At 41.1% G+C, this 18,954-nt stretch overlaps 4 protein-coding genes across 5 annotated transcripts in view; all 4 read right to left on the bottom strand.

Moving 5' to 3' along the window:
- Cdep (Chondrocyte-derived ezrin-like domain containing protein) overlaps window positions 1-7,472 on the bottom strand; it is a 48,549-nt gene extending 41,077 nt beyond the window's left edge. The window contains exons 1-2 of one of the 2 annotated variants that reach the window (XM_066301326.1): window positions 7,314-7,466; window positions 309-542 (exon numbers count right to left, since the gene is read on the bottom strand). In XM_066301326.1, the coding sequence (XP_066157423.1) occupies window positions 309-515 (207 nt within the window). In that variant the 5' untranslated portion in view covers window positions 516-542; window positions 7,314-7,466. Of the gene's footprint in view, window positions 1-308; window positions 543-7,313 lie in introns of both variants that reach the window. The other variant, XM_066301324.1, reaches the window with a different exon arrangement.
- Window positions 7,473-7,939: 467 nt separating this feature from the next.
- On the bottom strand, window positions 7,940-12,293 carry Hao (Hydroxyacid oxidase). Its single transcript, XM_066301342.1, has 7 exons — window positions 12,032-12,293; window positions 11,612-11,763; window positions 11,431-11,551; window positions 8,813-8,947; window positions 8,499-8,763; window positions 8,192-8,420; window positions 7,940-8,099 (listed from the first exon to the last, which is right to left on the bottom strand). The coding sequence occupies exons 1-7, from the start codon at window positions 12,163-12,165 to the stop codon at window positions 8,032-8,034; spliced, it is 1,104 nt and encodes a 367-aa protein (XP_066157439.1). The 5' UTR covers window positions 12,166-12,293; the 3' UTR covers window positions 7,940-8,031.
- Window positions 12,294-13,058: 765 nt separating this feature from the next.
- On the bottom strand, window positions 13,059-16,906 carry LOC136349653 (isocitrate dehydrogenase [NADP], mitochondrial-like). The gene is made up of 7 exons (XM_066301340.1): window positions 16,664-16,906; window positions 15,406-15,559; window positions 15,240-15,346; window positions 14,744-15,182; window positions 14,596-14,684; window positions 14,373-14,535; window positions 13,059-13,519 (listed from the first exon to the last, which is right to left on the bottom strand). Exons 1-7 carry the CDS (start codon window positions 16,767-16,769, stop codon window positions 13,237-13,239), a joined length of 1,341 nt encoding a protein of 446 aa, XP_066157437.1. The 5' UTR covers window positions 16,770-16,906; the 3' UTR covers window positions 13,059-13,236.
- Window positions 16,907-17,323: 417 nt separating this feature from the next.
- LOC136349647 (ATP-binding cassette sub-family C member 4-like) overlaps window positions 17,324-18,954 on the bottom strand; it is a 33,030-nt gene continuing 31,399 nt past the window's right edge. Inside the window, exon 23 of the mRNA XM_066301331.1 lies at window positions 17,324-17,404. Coding sequence (XP_066157428.1) covers window positions 17,357-17,404 — 48 coding nt within the window. The 3' untranslated portion in view covers window positions 17,324-17,356. The remainder of the gene's footprint in view (window positions 17,405-18,954) is intronic.

An 18,954-nucleotide genomic window follows, 5' to 3' on the forward strand; every position in this document is an offset into this window, starting at 1 on the left:
ACGAGCGTAGGGTTGTTTTTCTGATTAAAATAGCAGATTTCGGGTCCTGCCGACGCGCCGAAATTGAAACTAACGTGTACCTAAAGCGTTTTCTGAGAAATGGAAAAATAACGATTTTCAGCACCCCGGAGCGAGAAATTTCGACCGTTGCGGACATTTGTGCATCTGAACTTTTTTAAAAGTAAACTGACTTGAACCGCCCCCCGAAACGCCAAAACGGCATTAAGGAGTCCCCTGTGCGCGCGCGCAGCCCGCACGGAACCTCAATTTTTCGATAATTTTTACGTGCAAATCTGAACTCATCTTACCTGCACTTGAAATATCGTGATGGAGTCGTCCAGCATCTGAACTCGAATGGCCAGCATTTTCCCCTTCTTGGGAGTCGAGGGAGGTGTACGAGCCCCCCCGTCTACCCCCGCGGGGGTCGAAAGCGAGTGATGCATGGAGTGTCCGGTGATGCTTTCGCCGCCGCTGGAGAGCGCACCAGTTGATCCCCTCGTACTGCCGCCGTCCATTCTCGGACAAAATTCGCTTGTTTATATCTGAAAAGCGCAAGGGTCATGGTCAGTTAATGGTGCAATAAATCGACGATTTTTTTTGACAACTGAACTGGTCCGAGCCGGCCCTCGGACGCGTCGATTCCTGTGCGGGCGTTGGGTCGTTTAGCCCTCGAATTAGCTGCTCTTAAAACACGAGGAGGGATAACTGAAGACCATACTGCCGCTAGAGCAAACACTCGAGTCGCATTTGCGGGAAAATCTTTTGAAGGCCTTTCCGGGAAATGCTTGACCTGGTTTTTCCACGGGAGAGAGAACTTGAGTTTCACTAACGTCGGAATTGCGAATAATCTTAAACGTTCGCCGGGTGCAATGCTCGTTGGTATAACGAGCATCGTTACGTTCTCTGCTCGTTCCTCCAACGTGATTCGGTAAAAACGTCTAGAATCCACCCAAGGCTTACGTCACAGGTAATTACCTATTTCGTTCCAACGAGGTCACAGAGAGACCTTGCAAACGCACTTGCCGAACATCCGCCGCGATTCGGTCCGTTGCAAACGCGACATTCGAACGCCGTTTTCGGCGTCTGGATGATGTCTGGATGACGAAGATTCAACATTGAGTTGCGTTCCAGATAAACGAGTTACTAATAATAATCTTCGGAATTAGCATTAAGATCCCGAATCGGATACCTAGGTATTACCGCACGTGCGACCATTATTAAATTAGAAACGAGCTAACGGCGAACGCCTCGGCCAGGACGAAACTGGATGCGTATTAATAATCATCACTCTGGATTGACGTGATGTTTATTAATGTTCTTTAGATGCTCCAGATGGATTTCGTGCATCTTGAATGTTCGAAAATAGCGTCGATTTTGGCGCACCTGCCGACGCGCCATCCGGGTCTGGAACGTCCCACCCTGGCCCCGCCGGGCCGAAGGGTTCGCCCTCAGAATTCCGGCTTGGAACAACGGTTCCGTCCAGTTAACGTAATTTAACGAAACGTCGATACGTGTCAAATGGGGTTTCTGAGCTGGCAAAGAGGGTCAGACGGGGTTGGTTTTGTTTGAGGTTCAAATTGCCCGTTCCTCCAAGTCCACAGGTTGCTTTTGCTGCCGCAGTGCTGCAGCAAAAGTCAAAATGAAAGGCGGGAGGCTTGAGGAGGTGAAAGGGATGAAAATCTAGTTCAGGACGACTTTTCATCTATTTTCTTCTGGACTTTTCCGGGCGGTAGCTTTCTTCCAAGAGGGAGGAAAATCTCTTTCAGGCCACGAGAAGCAGTCAAAATCGTACACCAGAGCTGCCGCCCGCACCCTGAGCATACTTGTGGCACTGAGATCTTCTCAAAAGATTTTTAAAAAAATGTGAGGACAGTGGGAGTTTTCGAAGTGCGAATGCGTGCGAAAACCTTCATTTACAGATGCGGCGTGCGAAACTTCGATGAAATTGGGCATTTTAAAAAAATAATAATTCAGCTCGTTCGGTACTCGGTTGCCCTGCAGGGTACTACTTAGCCGAACTCGCAGAAGAGAGTGAAGTTGACGCACATTCGTTCGTGGGAAAAATTTTGCGTCTAAACGCGCTCGATTACTGGCCGAAATCCGCTTTCCGCCAACTGCTTCGGCATCTTGTAAAGTGCCACTTCCCGCACTCCACGTAGATGCACAGGGCGTTTCCTAAGTACGGTGCATGACTTCGGGGGCGCATTCTACAGCTAAAATGAAGGTAACTTCGTTGCGCAGACTACATCCCAGGAATGCCTCGTTGCGCGCATACAGGGTGTGAAAAGTTCTTCAAAAAATAATTTTTTTTTAAACGTTTCCGAAACTACTCGAGACACTTCAATGAGATTTTCATAAAACAGGCAGGTGAAGAACGAAAAAATGAAAAAATTCAGCCGCAACGTTCTTTATTTATTTACTCGAAGCCGGCGCGCCCTGCGAAGATAAGTCGAGGGACTTTCTTCTTCCACCAAATCGAACACTTAATTAAAGAAGGAACAAACTATTGGAAAATAACAGTGGCGTACCACATTTTTCCTTTAAAACATCCAGCAATCATCCTGTCTGCGCGCCGCTGGTTGCGCAACAGCCACCGTTTTTGGCGTGGAATACGCACCGTTGCTAGCCCTCAAACCCTGCAAAATTTCATGAATTTTAGCCGGAGGATACGCTCCTGAAGCTATGTACCGCACTTGGGAAACACCCTGTATGAAGAAACTGAATATCTCTCAAATCATGACGAACAGAGGGAGGGTGAAAGGGAGAAAAAGTTTTTAAATCGGTTAACAAATTCAATTTTCTTCAATTCGATGCGGCATAACATACGTGGAGGTCCGAAATTTCCGCACAAATTCGATGAAAATTCAGGGAAATTTCCCTCGTGAAAATGCCGAGACTCCTCAAATATCGTTTTTTCCTCTGTGTCTTTCGACGTAACAGACACACATACCGGGGGTTACCTGTGTAGTAGGTAAATGCTCTTTTTCATTTTTTTTCCTTGTGAAACACCACGTGTCCCATGGCGTTTTCGAGCTCTTTGAGACATTTACTTCAGGGACTTAGACTACTTAGAGAAAATCATAAAAAAAAACAAAAATAAGAAAACTGAAACAGCAATGGACATATCAATGCTCAAAAAATAACAGTATGAGCTACTATAACTCAGTATATACTGTTAAATGTTCGAGCTGCGCCCCATCGACTTCCTAACAGCGGTTAAGCCCCAAATCAAATTTTTCAAGAGCTTTTCCGGCCGTTTGAGGAGGCATTTGTTGAGGTTGTTTAAATGCATCCGATGCTAAAGATAACGGCATGAAAAAGCCGACAGGGGCGATCTAGCAGGACACCTTAGTCGCCCCCTTGTCTAATCTATCAGGGAAAAAATTTTGATATTTACACGCGAAGTACGTTCGAAATTTCTCAAAAAGCTCATGGTACACGTGGAGTTCCCCGGGGAGAAAATGAGAAAGTATCTGCCATATGGGACGAGAAATGCGGGGATTAAACGGGAATACCTTTTCTCAGACAAAATAGGCGATCTTTCCATCATATTGAGTAAAATTCGTGCGCTCATAAGAAAATATGATCAATTATGCCGAAACGTCGGGTTACAGCCAGCGCCCTCTGGGGGCTACGCGAAACTTAGATCAAAATTCCTACTTCGCATTTCACAAAAGCCGCACCAGTTTTGGTGTTGATTCTAATAAAAACACGAAAAATTATTAAGGAATTTTAGGGTAAAATTTCAGCCCTTAACACCCTGTAAATGCGAAACACGCAACATCGGCACGAGGCGTGTTGGATCCAGTCCTCACACTTCGGCGTCCTCTATCTCGGGTTTCGCCACGTCCCGTTCCCAATGGATCACCCTGTATGTGACCGGCGCTCTTTTAGCACTTTCTGTCGTCAAGGTGAGCTTCGGCATTAGAAAATTGACCATGTTTCAGTGCCCATACGGTATTCCCGCAAGCAAATATAAATCTCTGAATTTCTAGCGCTGCTCCTTAAACGCCCAGTTTCGCACAGCAACCCGATAGCAATAGACTTGGAGATGGGCACCTGACCGCTCTTAAATAGTCTTTGAAGCTGGTCAGCACTTGACTGCACATCCTGAAGAACGCGGAAGATACAAATTCGACCGGAACCGCTACGCGTTTTTGGGGAGAGATTGTCAAAAGGGGGACTCAGCACCGCGAGCTTATCTTCTAACGTCTGCTGAAGTCCTTGAGCGACTGCTAATTTACACAGGCTTAATTAAGTAATTAGCTTTCATCCGCAGTCTATTTAATCGCCTTTGCCCTGGCATTTGTTCTGTTTTAATTATAATTTGAACTGACAATTACCAATTGGCTTTAATTGACGATTGTTAGCAAGCTGTTGCGGCCACGGCGAGGAGGCGCCTTTGATGGGAAACGTGAATTTGCAACCTTTCGGGGAGCAACTTAGAGCGGGGAGAAAATGTAAGCATTTTCCCATGCTTGTGTGCACACGTGCTCCAAATATGGGGACGTTAAAAGTCTGTATTAACAAATTTTCTCCATCCATCTCTATCTATTCTCCACCTGCTTCACAGTTATGTAGACAGCGTATCGCGGTATCAACAACGTTTGTTAATGTAAATATACGAATGAAGGATGTTTGTGAACGGTCCTCCATAAAATAATTTTTCTTTACCATATGGAAAACAGCGTTAAGTTAGACGATACGAATTCGTGTACTGCAGCTATTTCGTTGGGTACCGATCGATCATTGTCCTTCGATCGTTGTAGTTTTCATCGTTCCAAAGGTCTCTACACTATACGAAAACGAAACGTGCGAATGCTTGAAGTTGAGCCATTGCAAGTCGATATCGTCGATGCCAGGGGAACCACTCAGTAGACCGCCATCTCTCCCCTCTGGCCGCACTATCGTGTGAGTGGTAGGATGCGAGAGGGATATTTGGGTCGGCCTAAGGGGGCGACCACTCCTCGCATGGACCGTTACGTCCGATTAGAAGTTCGAAAAAATGACACTGCGATTGCGGTCCAGGCGATGAAACATTAATCATAATATATAGCTGTTCCAGGACATCTACAGGAGATGGGGAGAGGGTAATTTAGTCTCCAAAAGGTCCGTGAGGCGCTTCCTTCAAAGCCGTGGAGATCGCCCCGCTCGACTGGCACGAGCCCAAGGACGTGTGGTATGAGAACCTGATCAACGGAGAGGCATTTTGTTTGGTCTCGGTTCGGTTTGCGTCCAGATACTCGAAGAGTACCCGACGTCGCCTGGTATGCGAAGTCGAATTCAACACCCGTAGAAATTTGCGGCTACAAAGGGCCGTGCTTTGGGCGGGAACTCCAATCGGTCATAAAACCAATCTCATTTTCCTAAATCGTTTTTTTATCAATATGTGATTTTGTTAAGGATCCTCTAGAACTTGTTATTGTTCTATACAGAAACGTCATAGGTTCGGATTTTACCTTAGAGCCCCTCTACACACTGCCAGTCACTAGAAATTTCCTGGAAGAGCGAAAATAATAAGTTTTAGACTCGCTCGCGCTTACTTCAATGCTCTCGACCTGATCGGGCATACTTGATACATGCTTCAGGGAAGGGTTTCTTGGAAACAGAACAAATTTCAAGAGCGAAATCGGTTATTTCAAGCTCTCTAAGAGGCCTAGAATGAGATTGATCAGCAAAATTTGGATAACCTGATCCTGGGTTTGGAAAGTCGTTGTAGAACCAACATAAGTGCAGGGAAAGGACACGTTCCACATTGAACTTAAAATTTTAATGCTTTTTGAAGTTTGCAACAATTCCTTCTACTACAATTTATTTTTCGCATCCTTTTGAATCGTTCTTTATGGTTACCTGTAAATCGTCTTTCATGTAGGTCTTGTAGGGTGAAATTCGACAAATTGAGATGGTAATAACTATCATAAATAAATTCAATGCTCAGTTCGACATTAATAAAATTATTTATTGGCAAAATTTGGAATATCCCTAAATTTTAAACATGTGTGTAATTATTTCCAGATTTAAGTTTTAAATATCAAAAAATATGCTATTCAGTTATATGCTCATATACATAGTTCTAACATGAATGAGAAAAGTGTTAAACAGCAACATGCTATGTACCGATAACCAAAAAAATCATGTTATGTTTATGTAATCACCTCTCCATACAAGCAGTTTTCTAGCAATTTTTGAGTATCTTGAAATCATGATTGGTTTGATCATAAACCCTTGTACACGTGGTGAGCACAAGTAATTATTAAATTTTTTTATTGCGATAATCAAGGAAATTTTAAATTGACAATTTTTGCATACCTTTCAAACAAGCGGAAGGTTTAGATCAGTAGTCTGCTCGCTTAAGGTTAAAACCTTTCCTTGGTGAAAACCAAGAATCTGACCGTTTCTCAGGCTTCTTCCAAACATTTTTATGGAAAGTAACTTGCAGTTAAACAGTACCTTAATGATTTGCTTGAAAAGGGGACACGGTGGCCAAAATTAAGATTCCATGGTGATCTTCCATTAAATAATTAAATAGATGGTGGCTTCCTTAGTAGCAGGAATGATTTGAGTGATCGATAGGATCAAGCAATAACTATATAAAAGTAAGGAAATTCTCTTCATAGTTAGGCCGAATTGGAGGTCAAACTTAGTTTCACTAAATCCTGTCTTAGTAAATTTTGACGTTCATAAATGCGTTACTGTCAAAACGGCAATTTTATGTACAAATTCCATATGTGTCTTTCCATATAGGAGAGCTGGGTTTGGCAGGAGCGAGCTTCGGTTACGATTCAACAACTTGGCCCTAACAGCACTGAGTAATAATTATTACAAAACTTACAATAATCAATTAATAAACAACTAATTCTCGGAATTTTAAAAACAAAAGCCGTTTGACCTATGTCAAAATGACAAAGTTTACGTAATGGCCGTCAAAACAAAACACCATCCCTCGGAATTCCAAAGGTCCAGACACGGTTTTAATTCACAAATTACCTTGATAGAATCATGCATACGATTCCAAATGAAATATCCACAATTTAATAAAACTGTAAAACATAAACCCAGGCCCGAGGCCCAGGAAAATTCAACGCAACCAGGCCAAAATGAAAACAAAGCTTATACCACCAACACTTAGCCCGACAGTCAAGGCTGCACCGTACAAGAACGACGAGGAGGAAAAATAGGTCGTACGTCTCAGCTTAGCGCCGAAACGATCATGTAAACCCACCCAATGGTCATTGATCTTATGTTTTGAGGTTTTTACCAGCTATATTTTTATTTTCCGAACAAATATTGTATTGAACTTGGCGTAAACTTACCATTTTTACAAAATTTAGCTGCATATTCACTATAAAAACACGATAAATGACGATTTCTGTGCACGGATTCCTGTGACCACAACACACCCAACGTCGTTACGTACGTCGATTTTAACCTTTCTTGCGCCGCAGTCGGAAATGAACTGTGATGCGATCGAAAGTTATCGAATGTCCAACCGAAGCGCGTTTGCTCGCAGAGCAAACGACCGTGCAGCTTCCACCAATACGAAACTCCAGGATTTTATTGCGACCAATGAACGTTTGGATGTAGCCAATAACGTCACTGTTTCGAAAAAGGGTCCCAGATACAATCGGAACATACCACAAATGTACGTTCGCCAAATTGTCAATAAACTGAAATCTCCTTTATCACCAGTTATTTTTTAATGATAACTTTATTTATTATTATTGGATCATACCAATATAGTACGAGTAAATACTATAAAGAAAACGTATAAAACTTCTCTGCAAAACACAACACAATAAAATATCTAAAACTTCAATGGCGAATTAAATTTTAAAATCGTCCGATCTCGCATTCTCAATGTACTGCTCGGCTAGAATTACATTATTACACGATATACTTGGTATTTTATGGAAGAGGGTCGGAAGTAAAACTCATTAAATCTACTTCCATAATTAAATATAGCACGCCCAGAATATAACATAAAAAGCTAAAATATGTGGCAAGACATGTTATGGCACAATCCTTGGACCCTTACAGCTTGGAATAATAAGACTCGTGTACCACCATGGAACGATTAATCTCGTTTACATTGGCACATCCTAAAAATAATTTGTTTTCTACTGAAATCCGCCAAACTTTCTGCCCCACAACAAATCTCTTGTTACACATACTTCTTCTTACGTCATCTTACCTGAAATGGCCATGGTGTATTCAAAATCAGTCTTGAGAATACTCAGTATCTTCTTGACTCCGTCCTCGCCGCCGCACGCCAGTCCCCAGAGCGCTGGTCGACCCATAAAAACCATTCTCGCTCCTAGTGCCAAAGCTTTGAAAACATCAGTCCCATCTGTGATCCCGCCATCCACGTAAATCTCCAAGATATCACCTACAGTGTCAACAATTTCTGGAAGAGCCTCGATCTAGAAATGTGATGATTGTAAACGTTCCTCTCGTCGAGTTAACAATTTCTCAGTTGTAGTCTAACTGCAACAATTTACCGATGCAGGCCAACCATCGACCTGCCTGGCTCCATGGTTGGATACCAAGATTCCAGCTGCACCTACATCAACGGCTCGTGCAGCGTCTTCGGCAGTTAAGATACCTTTCAGTATTATAGGGAGATGAGTAATGGATTTCAGCCACTCGATATCAGCCCATTCGACGGAAGCATCGAATAAGTTTCCCAGATTATTAAGAGCCGATTCGGTGTTTTTGCCTTTAATGTTCACTTGAGTAGAGTTTTGACCGTCAAAGTTGGCCAACCTGGAAAAATTTTACGGCTTCAAGTTAACTCTTCAAAAGTGTTACACACCTGAGGTATGGGGGCAACTTGAATCGATTGCGCATGTCGGCCAATCTAAGACCGAAAAATGGTGTATCAACAGTGAGCACCAGAGCTTTAAAATCCGCCTTCTCTGCCCTTCTCACCAGGTTTATAGTCACATTTCTGAAATCATTGCAAAAAAACAAATAAAAAGAAACTCTTAACAGCACTAATGTGCCGTATATTGGGACGCATCATAATCTTTAAATTTGCCGATGATTTAAAGTGAATAATTGTCAATGCGTTTGAACGAATTACATTTTCGAAATGCTTATGCAGTGCGTAAACAACTTATTCAATGAAATTGTTGTTAAACACCAAATAGGACAAACTTCAAGAAATATTGCATGTTATGTAGTACGGTCCGACTGTCGAACTATCCCCCGTTAACTTTTCAACGCATTATTATTTTTTCAAAATTGGAAAGCAACATTGAGTAAAACAAAATATACCGTATTTTGACATTTATTTATTTATTTATTTATTTATCACTTACGTTACCGGAACCGCACAATGGCCAATTTTTTAAAATCCTGTTAAGTGGCATCTCAAATTGAAGGTCTTCCAAAACTACATACAATAACGTATTGCGATTCGAAATCTATCAATTAGTTTTTTGAAAAGCACGTATAAATTTGGTAAAAAATGCAATACAAATTCAGTTAATCTGTATGCAAACAATGAGAAAATTATTTGTTGATAGGAAATTGGTTTGTTTTCGATTCCACATTCATAAACAGTTTCGGTTAAAATTAAATAAATAAATAAATATCATCAAAGACTGTTTTTGAGCACGAAATCGAAAACAAATCAATTTCCTATCAACAAACAAGTTTTTTCATTGTTTACGTACCATTTCACTGAGTTTGTATTGCATTTTTTACATTTATATTTGTTTTTGTTAAAGGCTAATCAATAGATTTTGAATCACAATGCGTCACTGAGTATAGTTTTGAAAGACCCTTAATTTAAGGTGTCACTAGATCCGTGCTTCAATTGTTCCAAATCGGCCATTTTGTGCTACCGATGACGTAAGCAAGATTAAAAAAATGAACAGACGTCAAAAAGTAGTATTTTTTCCCCAATTTAATGAGGCTTTTGAACGTGAAAAAAAGATATTTGTGAAAAAGTTACGAAAGGAAAAGAGGGTGAGTTAGTCTCGCACGGTATTTTCTGAGGCCTGTAGATGTTTTTCCCTAACAAGATCGACAACGACCAGTACTCCTTTAATTTCCATTATACCTGTGTCATTATGACATTGTCCGCCATTTCCGGTTGATGATTGACAATTTTCAAACCGTTGCTACGTTTTTCTTTGAATTTCCTTAAATATGATGAAAAATTACATTTCCTTCTTCATTTCTGGGAAATAAATTCACACCTCAGACCATATTCTACCGAGGGTACAACTTAGAACGGCACGGTATGTGCAGAGCAGAGACGCAGTACTTTGCGCGAAATCGCTTCTAGATGGAACGAGGAATGTGTTGTTTCATTAAATGTATTTAGAGTGCTATCGAGAATTGATGCATTCGAAGTCCAGACTTAGTTTTTCCAGGTACTTTTCTTTCCACAAACTGTGTCACTCTTTAATCCTTTTTTATCATTTTCATTAGATCAAAGAAAAGCCACTTGTGACAGCTACCCAAAGAAGAAATCGATTAACATGAGATATATGAAAAGTTTCACGGACTTAAGAGGATTGGAAGAAGATTATCTTAGAGAGTTATACGAACAAAACAAGAAGCCTTTCGCAAAGATTGTTTAAAACGAACCCTTAAGTTTGCCGAAGAGCAAACGATTTGGGGATGCATGTCTACCAAGGGATTTGGTCGGACGGAGTTTATAATTGGTACTGTACGTGCTGAGAACTATAGACGGATATTATAAAAAAGTTAAGTCGATAAACAAAGCGCGTTCTGGCTCAATTCGCTGCTGACGTAATAATTAATAGATTTGATTTAATGTGAAAAAAAGTTGGTATGTGTACTTCGGATCGAAACCGGGTTCGTCGGGTCGAGGGCGTCCAGCATTTCCATCGGCGTCAGCCCGGTGTGACGATGGTTTGATCTCGACCATACTACAGAACTTTTTTCCATATTAATTCAAATCTGACAACTATTACAGCGTCGACAAATAACGTTAACGGCAGGGTAAAAACTGGCCAACGCTGGAGTTATTGAACCAGAGTCCGCTTTGTTTATTTAGCCAATTACTTCCGAGCATTCGTCAGTCGTACAGTGTCCAAAAATTTCATTTTTCAACCAAACGGCGCTTTCCGCCCTTTAACAAAACAATAATTTGGCGAAAATAATATTAACACACTCTGTTGACGTTCAAGCAGCCCTGATTTGAACGCACCTGAATTAGCTTGATGTAAAATGAAACGATATCCAGGAAATAATCCTCAAATGAGCCTTGAAGCCCTAAGATTAGTCATTGAAGAGATTTGGAACAAACTTACAAACGAACTTTGTGATAAATTGGTGCCTGCAAGAATTCAAACGGTCATCAAAGCGAAAGACGACGTTACCGGCTATTAGTGAGAGCTAAAATGCGCTGCGTCCCAACATATGGGGGGCTTCCAATCAGCGAAGCTGTACTACCTGTCATTGTAAATGTACAGTTGAAACCATTTGATGGCTCTCGGCGCCGCAGCCGCGACTTCTTCTATGCTGCTAGTGGCGATTGTGCTTAAAGTGTAAATTGTACCCATGTGCTCTGCAGCTGATAGATTTGGTTCGAAACATGTCAAATCGATTTAAAACACAATATTTAAGAAGGTACCTCGTGCATTGGCACACTCTCCCTCTGGATGAGCCATTCTTTGCATGGCAGTTGGAGAAATCCCCACAGGCATAGATATTTTTTCTCCTAGAATTGTAGTTGAGACGTCTCTCTTGGCCACATTTCGTAAACATCTTGGTCGAATTTTATACCTAGAAATTTCAAGATAGTTGCTGGTTTGGTGGGTATTCGGTCCATTCATCCATAAATGGAAATTGAACGTAAACGAGTATAATACCTATTACCCAGATAATGACCGCGCAGTTATTGCATGACTAGATACGGTTCACTTGAACCCATATCAAATTAACAATTATGAACTTTTAACAAATATAGAAATATAAAACAACGCATTTTATCCAAAAAACTTCGTTATCCAACTAGGCATACACTGAGAAACTCGCCTATGTATAAACTCACTTGGAAAACGCATTTCTATTATTTGCTAAAGTCTCCTGCCTTCCCGCTCCGCTCCTGTAATAATCCAGAGTATTCCTTGGTAGTAGCTTGTATGCCAAATCCTCGAAGTCCTTCACACAAACCAGTTCATCCATTCTGACGGCCAAGGCTTAACAACAGCTAAACAATAATCAAACGCGACTGATATCAATTTTCTTTTCAGTCTTCACAAAGGCGATATCACTCAGGAGTCACGGTCGAGACTTTATTGCCATCAATATGTAGTAGTAAGCGGTTTATTATTACGAAGATTATCTTATAATATATAATGGAATTACATCGAAAAACGCTATTTTTCCAGGGCATCTTCAGTACAAATCTGACGTCATTACTTAATTTTGTAATTTGTAATCCGTTCAAGAACCAGAAAAGGTTAACGCAAGTTCGGTACCATACAAATTTGCAATATGTTTGATATCTCGGATTCCTATCTGAAACATGTTCCGTTTTAAGAAACGTTAAATAACATTATTTAACATAACAACATTAGCCACATGTCGCGCAATGAATTTTCAAAATGAAAAATATTGCAATATATCGTAAACCAACGCAGACCATAATTCGATAAGATAGTGGCGGAATTCCGAATTATACCAAAGTCCAAACAGGCGGTGAAGACGCTACTATAATGACAATATTATCTGCTATAATTGGTATACTTCGCATCATGGTCAACACAGATCTGCCGAGAGTTCCGAATAAATCGAAGCGCCTTTGTATCTATGGGGTTCAAACACATCGATCTTTCGCTGTAAAATGGACTTTTTTGAGGAGCGGCAATATTAAGGCATTCGAAGTTTGTCTAGCGACTGAGAGTAAAAGTTTCTGTTCAAAAAATACAAGTTTTATTTTTTACTTATCAATAGCTGTACGTATAAAATATTAAGTATCCAGAACTGTAGTATATTTACTCAGTTTAAAGTGTTTAAATGGTTTAATTTGTTCAGCGATACATACTTAAGTCACTGTGATCCATCAAAAACTCAGCAAGCAAAAATTTTACTTTATTTAGCTAACCCGTTTCGAATACAAAGCATTTATGAGGTGGAAATGCCACAAAACGCTATTTACAAAACCCACAATTTAAGGAAAATTACCGTATTCAACACCTCATAACGACTCGTGCGGTCAACAAAATCATCAGCTTAAAGTGTACTAAATTAAATCTAAACAGTTCTCTTTAGTTGGTCACTGATGGCATCCAAGAAGTCTTGAGTGTTCAAATACATTCCGTCAGTAACCTTATCAAACCCTCCGGCAATAGATGCTGCTAAATCTTTAGTATATTTTCCAGATTCCACAGTTTGGACGCAAGCTTTCTCCAAGTTTTGAGCAAACTTAATCACGTCTGGAGTGCCATCTAATTTCCCTCTGTGCTCTAAGCCCCGAGTCCACGCGAATATGGACGCAATGGGGTTGGTTGAGGTTGGTTTACCTTGTTGGTGTTGCCTGGAACCAAAAAATAGACATAATAAAGGTTTGTAATTGGGTAATTCGTCGGGTGACTGTAAATGGCACCACGGAGACTGTCATTTGGTGATACATAATGGCCAACATGAAGTCATATGTAAATGCCAGGTAGATGAAGAAATATAGATAGTAGAAATTTGTTGATATTGAACTTTCACAAGTCCAATGCTTCGATCCCCATATTGCTTGCAAACTAACACGGATAAGCATGTAAGGATCTCTAAAAGTAAAGCAGCCTTAACGAGTACCACAATTTGAAAACTGCACAACACAGAGTGTCCATTTAACTGCACCTCGGCGCTTATGGCTGTGTGATTTCATAGAAAAAGTTAATTATGGATACGTATATGAGGGTAACAAAGATCAATTTTAAAATTTGTTGCTGGGTGTCCCAAAAAGTCATAAAATGTCTATTTCTAAAAGTTCCCTTCATTATTTTAATATGCGTTTCTACAAGTAATTTTTTTATGAGCTCACAAATAAACTCATAAGAGTCCGAGATGCTGCTAAATGGACACCTCGTATGTATATATATATATATATATATATATATATATATATACGAGGTGTCTAAAAAAAAAAACGATATTTTGCATTCCAAACATAGTTCAATCAGTTTTTCCGAGAATCTGATATCGTGGTTTTTAGGCTTCTTGAGGGCTGACGGTGTTGTACTTAAATCGCTTTGAAATCCATAATTATGAGGAAATAAATTAAGAATTGTTCCTTACAACAGGCAGGTTCACAACAGTATTCTCTGGTGAAAAACGAGTTTCCAGGACATAAAGAGGAATGTGTTAAAATACGATAGTGAACAACCTGCATTATTTACCTGTAATGACGTGTGACAGTTCCGTGGGCGGCCTCAGACTCGATTGTCTTCCCATCAGGACACATCAACACTGACGTCATCATACCTAGAGAACCGTACCCTTGCGCTACTATATCCGACTGTACGTCACCATCATAATTTTTACAGGCCCACACAAAACCACCTGTGAAAATGGGGAAAAAGTTGTACGTGCAAATTCATTTCGAAGATGTAAGATGCTCACCTGATGATTTTAGAGCCTGTGCCACTTGGTCATCGATGAGCCTATGCTCATACCAAATCTTCTTGGCTTCAAATTGCGACTTGTACTCTCTAAAATATAATAAAACTAAAAAAATTTTATTCCCAGTCACGGACGACAATAACCTTGCCTGTCATAGATTTCCTGGAAAATATCCTTAAAACGCCCATCGTACTTTTTCAAAATGGTATTTTTTGTGCTCAAATACAAAGGCCATCCTTTGGCCAGAGCTATCTGGAACGATGACTTGGCAAAGCCTCTAATACTTTCATCAGTGTTGTACATGGCCAATGCCACGCCAGGTCCTTTGTAACGGTACAACTCCACAGTAACTTTCTCGCCACTGTCAGGAGTATAAACGATTTCCACCTTTCCGGGGGTCTTAATCACGAGATCTTGAGCCTTATACTGGTCCCCGTGAGCGTGACGACCGATGCAAATGGGCTGTGTCCAGCCGGGGACCAATTTTGGAATGTTTTTGCAGAGGATGGGTTCTCTGAATACAGTACCACCCAGGATGTTTCTGATCGTCCCATTCGGCGAAAGCCACATTTTTTTCAGGTTGAACTCTGCAATGAAGGAAGATTCATTAGAGAGATTTGTGATGGTTGTAGCTGTTCATTTACCTTTTACTCTAGCTTCGTCCGGGGTTATTGTTGCACACTTAATCCCGACGTTGTGTTTTAGAATTGCGTTAGCTGCGTCTATGGTCACCTGGTCGTTCGTTTGATCTCTGGTTAAGATGCGGTAATAACATTATATAAACTCTTTTATAACAATTTATTGACATACCTGTAGGGTAATCCCAAGTCATAGTAAAGACACTCCACTTTGAGGTAAGGGAAGATGAGTGATTCCTTGATTTTCTCCCAGATGATTCTGGTCATTTCGTCCCCATCCATCTCAACGACGGGGTTTTTGGCGACGACCCTTTTCTCATTTGAGTCTAAAATGCAACGTTGCCAATCATTAATCAAAGACTTTTTAAACTTTGAAAATGGCGAATCGAAGGATGCAACGTTGCCAATCATTAATCAAAGACTTTTTAAACTTTGAAAATGGCGAATCGAAGGATGCAACGTTGCCAATCATTAATCAAAGACTTTTTAAACTTTGAAAATGGCGAATCGAAGGATGCAACGTTGCCAATCATTAATCAAAGACTTTTTAAACTTTGAAAATGGCGAATCGAAAGAAGTGCCAGAGCTGCAGTAAAGTTACTTAAGTACACAGTGGCGCCTAACTAAATCGCAATATTCACTTTGTACGTGAATTCTCTAGTGGACCAAACACGACTCACCTTGAAAGGTCACAGATGATAAACTCGAGCCTAAGAAATTGAATCTCTCAAGTATTTTTTGTTAACAGCACGAGCTTGAGAGGAGGCGAAGGCCCAGTGGAGCTGAATCATGGGGCATGCGCACCTCACGTTATTCAGTGCAAAATTGTAGCTCATTAATTCGAAATGTATAAACTGATTAGGCTTGAGCAAATAGTAAAAGTCGCACGAGATAAAAGACGTGTAATTGCTAAAAATCCATTATTTTTTATTTATTTTCTCTCCATGTAGAAGTAATTTGTTTCTAAGATAAATTATTAAAAATTCTTAATTACTGATAAACTGCTGGAAATACATCTCCGGCGTTACGCAACTGCTCCGCCATACTTGTTGTTATTTGATAATTACAACCTTCCGTTGCGTTGTTATTAACGTTACTGTTGTAATGGTTCCGTTAAAATGCCGGTTAGAATTCACTTCATTGCGGCCCTGTCCATTCGTGTTTGAGCGTCCAAGGGAAATTAAGCAAACTCAATAGGATGTTGAACCCGTTCTTTTTGAATATGTTTAAATAAATGGAGACGTCAGGTGGGACGCGCGTCCCAATTGATTTGGGCAAACAAGCCAGACCGGGGCTAAACTCTTTGGCCCGTTCGAGCAATTTAAAAATCGAGGACCGGAATCGAGATCGTCGGGGCCGCAAATTAAAAATATATAATCGTAAATAAATCGCCGGACGGATACCTAAAAGATATCTAAGATTTCACTTACAATTTTTGGTCTGGACCACAGACGCCGACGCAGCCTGGCACAGGGGCCCGTAGTTCGACACCAGCTGATTGGAATGTTTGCAGAGTTTAGTCAGAGTTCCGGCCATTTTCCAGCTGTTCTAACCTCAATCCCCTTAAAACTTTTCAGGCTGCGGAAAGGTTTTGTAGTCTCGAAACCGGTCGTCGAAGTACTGGTTGTAATTTTTATCAGAAAAAGCTGGTGCATTCAATTTAGCCGGCTGGTTCAGCTGTTGAGTGGTTTCTGACAGGAAACAAGTTTGCGCACTCTCTGGTTTTCGACGGAGCGCTACTGCGTTTACACGGGTAATCCGGAACGGAACTGAAAATTTCGAGTTCGGCCATTGTTGCATTTTAACACGTCGCAAAAGTGCAATTGCGCTTTTGCCGTTTGCTTTAACGTGTCGGATCGCGAAAGGTTCCCGAGCGCGGCGGTGAGAACCCGCACTTTTTTTAAATGACTAAAGAAAACAAAATTTTGATACGTGTTAAGTTCACGTCCAAAACGTGCAAAATCGGACAGAACCTGCGGGTTTCCGTAACTACTTACCCGTTTCCGATGCTGGAGAGCTGTCCAACAGAAGGACGGACATGTCCGTTCGTTGTACTCACGCACCATCGGACGCGGGTCGCGCGAAACGAAGACCTTCATGGAGAGAAAAATCGTTGAACTGGCCTAATGCTGAAACGTCGGCTGCAAATCGTCGTGCGGCGGATAGAATTTCTGAAACAGAGAAGCTTTTTGGCGTCCGGTGAAACCGGGCATCCAAAGAAATGCACAAGGAAACTGCATCGCTCAATGCTGCAGAATAAGGCAGGAACCCTTTTGTCGCCCTTGGTGCGCTCTTCGACGACCAACTTCGTCCTCAGACTCTCAATGAGGCTGCCTACGGCGCCTGTTCAAAATGCCGAAACAACGTATTCCTTCGCACAACTTCATTTCGGGACGAACTCCCTTGAGCGCACGCGCAAATGCGTTGTGTGCACGCGCCAATGCGTTGTGTGCACGCACAAGAAGCGAATTGTGTTGTGAAACTCAATGTAAATTAAGTAGGATAAAGTAATTGATAAACTCATTGACCCTTCCTAATATTTACGAATTTTACACCTATTGATCCTAGATTCGAACTCCAAAGGTTGTACTTGTTCGAAATGCACTGTTGAAAACAAACCCGACAAACAGCAAAATCCGTGCGACGTGAAGTTTCAAAGCTTTTTCTGGGACGTTAATTTGATTTTAGTTGAGACACCCGGTAGGTAGAAGAACTCGAACTGGGGCCGAGCGGAAAAGAAGTTATGAAAAGATTCATGCCCCAAACCATAGCGGCAGAAAAGCTCGCTAATCCGATGTTTGTTCGAAAGTGGGCAAATTTTGATGTTTTTATAAGGAATTTCAGTGGTTAAAAGAGGGAGAGAAAAGCGAATTGCTCACTCCCTATATCCTTCTGGAGAGTTTTTTAACGCGTTTTCTCTTCGAGCTAAAAAGAATTCTGGCATCGCTTTCCTAACACTTTGAAGTGCGTTACATATGTGAAAAATTGCACGTTCAATGAAATTCCCCCAGTTCGCGACATTCCAAGTTTTCTCACATAAATTTGTCCTTAATATGTCGCAAAAAAATTAAAACCGAAAATCCCACATTTATCCCTTATGTCCAGGGTTCGCTCGGACACCCGGTATTAGCCAGCACAAGAACGCGCCGCGATTTGAAAAACATTCTTTACTTACAACACACAATTTTCAAGGAAAAACCTGTAAAAAAACTAAATGGAAGACTCATCCATTTGGAGAACTGCTGGATCTTGAAGGGCTGAGGTGCGCTAATGGTCAGCGAGTGTAGTGGGGGTTTTTGAGTAATTTCAAAATGTTTGTAGCTAATTACATTCGATTTTCGCTAAGAAACACATTCAAAAAGGGAAATTCACATTGACCACTGTAGGCAGGTCCGGGCTCGGATGGGTACATTTTATACGCGAGGTTCGCCCACTCGATACGAAACTGTAGTCCGTCAGGCGGTTTGGCTATACTGGGCGTTTAAGAAAAGTAGTTCGCCTGAAATTCATCCGCAATTCTCGAAATTAAAATTTGATTTTTTATGGCGTAGTTATGCCCACGTACCCATCACCGGTGGTTTCTCTTCTCCAATTTAAAATGGCGCGATCGTCCCCCGCAACATGGCGTCTTAATTTCGAAAACGACCGACTCCACTTCTCTAATACTGCGGACACGACAGATCCCGGTTTTAGCAGCTACTCGACATTTCACAAATGAATT

The sequence above is a fragment of the Euwallacea fornicatus genome, chromosome 39, assembly GCF_040115645.1.
Source record: "Euwallacea fornicatus isolate EFF26 chromosome 39, ASM4011564v1, whole genome shotgun sequence".
In the NCBI taxonomy this organism is placed as follows: Eukaryota; Metazoa; Arthropoda; class Insecta; order Coleoptera; family Curculionidae; genus Euwallacea; species Euwallacea fornicatus.